Below are 6,306 nucleotides of genomic sequence, written 5' to 3' on the forward strand. Positions count from 1 at the left end.
TCCAGCCACTGCCCCTCCTGGCCCCACCCCCACATCCAGGCCCCACCCCACTTAGGCCCCGCCCCTCCCGGTCACACCCCAAACCTAGACCCTGACCCCACAGCTACCCCTCCACCAGGCCACACCCCACAGGCTCGCCCCATTCCTGAGACATGCTGTCCAATCCTGGCTGCCGTCCCATCAGCACAACCTCCCAGGGTCTCAGTGTCCCTACCCAGGAGAACCCCCACCCCACCCAACAGACACGGGAATAGAAGACACAGGGCCACCACCCTGACCCACACTGGAGGCCGTTCTGCTCGGTGCCAGGCCGGTGTACCTGGCGGGGAGCTGACCAGAGCGCGGGCTGGCTGGAAACATAAGGGACACCTGCTGCCATGTCAGCCTGCACAGGCCAGGTTCTCCCCAGAAACAAACCCCCAGAGACGAGGGAGGAAACTCCCTCACTGACATTTGTCAAAGAGAAGACAAAACGGTCACTCAAGCAGAAGACAAGACAGCATCTTACATATGACTGGACAACCTGTCTTCTGCTTCTGACTCCACAGTCGGGAGACGAGAGGTCTACCCTTAGCCATGAGCAGAGCCGTCAGCCTGGGTGTCAAGGGCGAGCCTGGGGCTCGGGGAGCCCCACACCGTACACCCCAGGGTCCCCCGCTTGCAAAGCACGGTGGGCTTAGACGAGGGAGAACAGTGAGGAGGCTGGCTGGCTTGCCGCCTTCAATCATGTGAAAAGTAAACCCACAAAACCACCTTTTGAAAAAAAAGAAGTGTTAGAGACACACTTTAAAATTTAATGGGGCTGTATGTGTACAGACTTTTGCACTAGATGTACTACCTTTTCCAGAAACAGAACAAAGACAAAATGCGAAGCATAATAAATCATTTCAACCTGCCAGTAATCTGGGAGATGAAAAACCTCGCCCAGAGATGGGATTGTGAGTTTACAGAAAACCCATAAAATGCAGGCGAGGTGCCAAGTCCCTAGAATTACGTGCGGCCGGCATTCCTTCTCTTCGTGCTCACCGGTGCGCGGCAGGCTGGAAAGCAGCAGATGAGTCAGTGCCTGAGAGAAGCGGACAGCCTCTCTGCATTTCACACTCGGTATGTAGCTGCAAGGAGCGGCTTGCCTCTGCTGAGACCACTCAAGGGCCCTCTTGAAGGCTTTTGAAATGAGTCATGTGGCTTCCCACAGAGAGCCTCACCTGTCTGATACGCTGATAAGGACACGCAGGGAGAGGTGCACCTGCCTGGCTGGATGCACAGAAACTGCTGCAGGGCCCCACATGGTGATGGCCCCTCTCCCGTCCCCGCCGGCCCAGCACCGCGGGGAGCACCCCGGAGGGCAGCATGGAGGTTTGCCCTTGTGGGTGTCCTCTGCCAGGCCTGGTGCTCCCCAAGTCATGGCTGAGAAGCCCCTGAGGCCATCAGGGCACCCTGCCTCTACCTACCCCCTTCCTCTAGAGAAGGTTTGGCCACCCCAGAGGGTCTCAAGGGGGTCCTGCCGCTTGCAACAAACGAGGAGGAAGAGCTCAAGTATGCCAGTGGCCCTGACCAGCTAGCCAGAACATTCCCTCTTTGTTCTTTTATGCCACTTCCTCTCCTAGGGCTGACCCATTCCCAGAGACACATTTCCTCTTCACGGGAAATGTGAAGGTGCCTCCCCCTGCACGTCTGCCCTCAGCCTCCCACGGCTTGGCCAGCCACACCCAGACCAGCCACCCTGTCTCAGTCTTCATCTCACTTTGCGGCATCCTCACCTACTCGTCCCCCTTCTGGAGACCTAAGGCACCCCTCCTCCCTCCATGCCCACTTAGCCCTGACTCCTGCCCTTCTCCTCATGCCCGCTGCCCTGACTTCGGTTCCAGGCCTCGCCTCCATCCAGCGGACCTATGAAGATAGCACCCTGCCTGCTCTTCTGACCTCCGGGCATCTTCCTAACATGCAGACCGGTCATGGCTCTCCGTGGTACAGCGCTGCCTGCAAAAGGAACGTGGCCCTGCCTGGTGTGGCCCCTCGGGCCCTGGGGGACCAGATTCCCCAACCTGTCCTGACTTATCCTGGAGCCCTCCCACTGGATGGTCAGTCCTTCCCTAACCAGGCAAGCTCCCCCACCTGCCACCATGGCACCATTTTGGCACGTGACACTCAAGAACTGCCGTGTGTGCCCATGTCAGGAACGGAGGCTCCATGGGTGGGGCTGGGGGGGCCTCCTGGATCTGGGTCTTGGGTAGATGGAACATAGTGGCAATCAGCAGGTCCTCGCTGCATGAGGATGGAAGGAAACGACAGCTCTGTCAACAGCACTTGGTGGCCGTATTGGAATGGCCCACCAGGAGCCCATTGCTCACCTTGGGAGAGATCGGGATTATGTGAGAGTGACCTTCGGACTTCGCGGAGTCCCTACATACGCACATGTGCTGGCCAGCTGGCCTCACGGCCCCCTAGGCCTACAGGGTCCCCATTTTGTGATGGACGCATAAGGGAACCCACACGGAGGGAACCGTGTGCCTCGGGCAGTCCCTCATTCTCACCGGTCCCGGGCGCCTCATGGGGAGGGATTCAGTGAGCCCAAGCCTCGGGCACACAGCCTGCACCTCCAACCCTGCCCCCCTCCCCACCAGGGTCAGCCAGCTGGGACCCTTGTGTTTTGCAAATCCCCACCGTAAACATGTTAAATCACTTTGCCACCAGGCAGGCACAGCGGAAGCCACAGACCTCCCAGCTTCCCGGTGCGCTTCTCTTGTACCCGTCCCATTGGCTGTGCCACCACCTCCCCTCCAAGGCTGCTCCCTACCCCACGCCCCAGGGACCCTTCCCCCGCCATCAGCCGCCCTCCCTCCCTCCTTCCTTCCCTAGATGTGGCAGGGGCTCAGATCTCTGGCCTCCTGCAGAAGCTCCGCCAGCAGCAGCTCACCTCTAGTCCTCGCCTCCCTCAAGCCCAACCCACTTCACGTCTCCACCGCGGTCACCCCCACTCGCTCCTCTGTAAGTTCCACTTTAAATACAACGCGCTGCCTCCGCCTCGGAGAGAGGTCTGACGGTCTGCGCGCGCACCCCTGGGGCGGCGGCAGAGGGACCTCACCGGGTTTCCCGTCTGCGTGATCCCGATCACGAACACCAGCTGGGAGAAGAAGAGCGCCCCGATGAGGTTCTTGTGGATGCCGTGCAGGTTGGAGCGCAGCGTCCGCACCAGCACGAGGAGGATGAAGGCCACCAGCAGGGCGGCCAGCGACAAGGACACGGCGGCGTAGGTGACAATCTTCAGGGGCAGGACCTCTCCGTGCTGCGGGCAGGGGGGCGGGTAAGGCAGAAGGACGTGAGGACTTGCTCTGATGGGGCTTTTGCACAATGAAAGCATGTTAAGGTTGAGCTTACTATGGGCAGAACCAACATGACTGTGACATGGTTCTCAGGCTGCCAAAAACCAAGAACAAACTCCAAATGAATTACTGGGGGGTTAAAAAGAAAGTTCTGGAGAGGGATGGTGGCTGCACCACACTGAATGGCCTGTCCACTGACACGTGACTGGGGCGGTGAATCTGTGTTCTGTATATTTTGTCCCAATAAAAAAAATGTAAAAAAAACCTCACACATAAATGCTACCATCCAGGAGATGCTGAGCCTGTGTGCCCCAAATTCGGAGCCGGGAGGGACTTGCACACACACTCTCAGCACACAGAAGGCAGATGGGCCACAGCCGCATGGGGCTGCTGCCGTCCCCCTGTGCTTTTGCAAAACAGGACAGGTGTCCAGGACCCCACGGAGCCTTGCCACTTAGGAAGCGACCTAAGCTCCGGCTCTCGGGGAACCCCCAGAAAGCGTTGTTTGGAATTCAGCGACTCGCATGGGATTGTGAGCGGGGCTACCGGGGAAAGGCTGGGAGCCAGGAGGGGAGGCTGAGGGCTCAGGGCTCCCTCCCGCTGCACTCCCGCGGCCCAGAGGCTGCCTCCTGCTGTTGGACGAGGCCCCTGGGCAGGGAGCAGTGAGCCCTCTTCCAGTTTGACTTCTCCCTGAACTTCAGCTTCCTCCACCTGTGAGTCAGCTCCCGGCACCGCCCAGCTCCCTGGCTAGGGGACGAACCCCAATCCCGCCCCACTAATAACTAACCCCTTGTAGGTCAGGACCTGGGGCAACCGGCTCAAAAGTGCCCCCTGCCCACGGGAGCTTTGCGATCAGGGGAAGGACCCAGGGCACACCCTTTCCTCTTGTCACCCTGGCTGCCATCAGCAGCAACTCGGGGCTGTCACCCTCCGAACAATGTGACAGAAACCTGCGTACCAGAGACCTTTTGGAAGGGACCATGGCCTGGCCTCCTGGGACACATCCCAGGCCTGAAAAAAATGTGCCAGGTGAGGCCCCCCCAAGGCCTCGGTTCTGGCTCCCAGACACCAACATCCGCACACGTCTGAGCCCAGGCTGACTTCGCTGCCTGCCTGCTGGGGGCCCACTGCCCTATCTGCCCTATTCACCCGCGGGCTCACAGAGGCTGGCTCACATTCCCAGGCCCGGGAAAATGCCAGAGGTTAAACATTAGCTGGCCCCGGTGGCTCCCGACCGAGCCCCCTCTTTTGTGTCTCTGGGCCAGTGTGTGTGGTGTTAATGGGTGACACTCCCTTTGTCCCGGCCAGCCGGCTCTGTTCTCCCTTAAAATTTAAAGCGGGGTAGACACAGCACCATCTAACAGAACACCGGGAATCCTGCTTTGAAGTGAGGCTTCTCCAGGGCTTTCTTTTCGGGCTGAGGCTCGGGGTCTGCCACCAGGGTTTTTAATTTACAACCCAGCCTCTTAGAACGCTGTTTCCAAGGAGTTTTGGTCTGGAAATCCTGGAAGATTCTGGCCAACCCTCCTGAACACGGGTTTTAATCGTGGATTCGGTCTGTGGAGGGGGCAAGTTTGGGGCCAGGCTAACTTCCCAAAGGGACTCATCCCTGGACACACGTGCTGGAAGGGCAGGGCTGCCCGCGGGGCCCGCGCCCACCTCGCGTCTGGAGACGTCCATGAGCACGGCAAAGCTGGCCATGTGACTGCACTGACAGGAGACGTGGGTCCGGTTCCGGGAGAGCAGCTCGCAGCCCTTGGCCGACCAGCCTCCTGTTCCCCCGACGCTACGGGGAAAAGACAGCCGTGAGAGGACCCCTTCCACCAGCGGGTCTCTGAGGCCCCACCGCCGTCCCCAAGCCCAGCGCCACTGTCGCCCGCTATGAGGACAACAGCCCTCAGGACCCTGTGGACAGTCTCCCTTCCCTTTCGTGGCTGGGGAGGGCCCTAGAGCAACCCTCTGAAGTTCACGGTTTCTGCGTCATCTCACAGTAAAACTTAAACGGGGATGTCTCAGGCCGACCGCATCCCCCTTTTGTCAGAAGCACTCGGTTGCTAACGTGGTTGCTTTGTACTTCAGTCTTCTTTTGAGTCTAGGTGTTTCAAGAAATAATACCTCACGTTCATTCTGCACTTTCATCTTCAGATTGCACCATGTTTTATGGCAAATGCCTGGAAGCAGGGCCCAATTATGACTTCCTTTATACTGATGGGAAGCCCCAAATGACAAGCTGCTTACGGGCGTGTCTCGGGCTCAGAGAGAGCCCTGCCCTCCCAGACTCTGGGAAAATCAAGTAACTTCTCTCTGATCCTTAGTTTACTCATCTGTAAAACGGGATGTGAAGGCTCATACGTGTCTGCCAAGAGCTCTAAGATCTGGGGATGATAGGCACCGAGGAAGCAGGGAGGATAATTAGGCAACAGCTAATTGCTGGGATCCAATCAAGTGCCCATGAGAGACAGCCGCGCCTAACACACGCCAAACAGCCCTTCACACCTCCCTCGCGGTGAAAGTGGGTCCTTCTTTCTCTCTTTTGTAAGCCAAGCATCTATTATACTGCAGACACGACGCTGCTTGCTCATTAACTAGAATTTGGACAATAAAGGAGCTGCACGATCTCTGGCCGGCCAAGCCTGCTTCCCAGCGTGAGGCCCCTGCAGCCGGGCTTCCGCACGCTCCCCCTGGGCACCCAGCGCAGCCCGTAGCTGGAACCCCACTTGGCAGACACCTATTCAATCGTTTGAAGCACGACGTGAGGGAACGTCTGTGTTGCCCAGAAAGAAACTCCCAGATGCACAAAAGTCCATCCTAGCTTCAAGCAGGGGCAGCAGGCACGGCCTCAGAGGGGGAAAACCGCCCCAGCAACTGCTGGGTTGATCTCACGGGCGGGTGGCTGAGGCCAGGGACCCCTGTGTGTTAAAGCAAACCCCCCCACACTTCTGGGACCTGCTGCTGCCAGTGGAAGGGCCCCTGGGCCTGAGCG

The 6,306-nt window shown here is 58.7% G+C and overlaps 1 protein-coding gene across 1 annotated transcript in view; it reads right to left on the reverse strand.

Moving 5' to 3' along the window:
- Positions 1–6,306, reverse strand: part of CELSR1 (cadherin EGF LAG seven-pass G-type receptor 1) — a 133,964-nt gene that overhangs the window by 9,880 nt on the left and 117,778 nt on the right. The window contains exons 23-24 of the mRNA XM_081822660.1: positions 4,983–5,109; positions 3,086–3,286 (exon numbers count right to left, since the gene is read on the reverse strand). Coding sequence (XP_081678786.1) covers positions 3,086–3,286; positions 4,983–5,109 — 328 coding nt within the window. The remainder of the gene's footprint in view (positions 1–3,085; positions 3,287–4,982; positions 5,110–6,306) is intronic.

Source organism: Leptonychotes weddellii, chromosome 5 (genome assembly GCF_054177405.1).
Source record: "Leptonychotes weddellii isolate Sample4059 chromosome 5, ASM5417740v2, whole genome shotgun sequence".
Taxonomy (NCBI): Eukaryota; Metazoa; Chordata; class Mammalia; order Carnivora; family Phocidae; genus Leptonychotes; species Leptonychotes weddellii.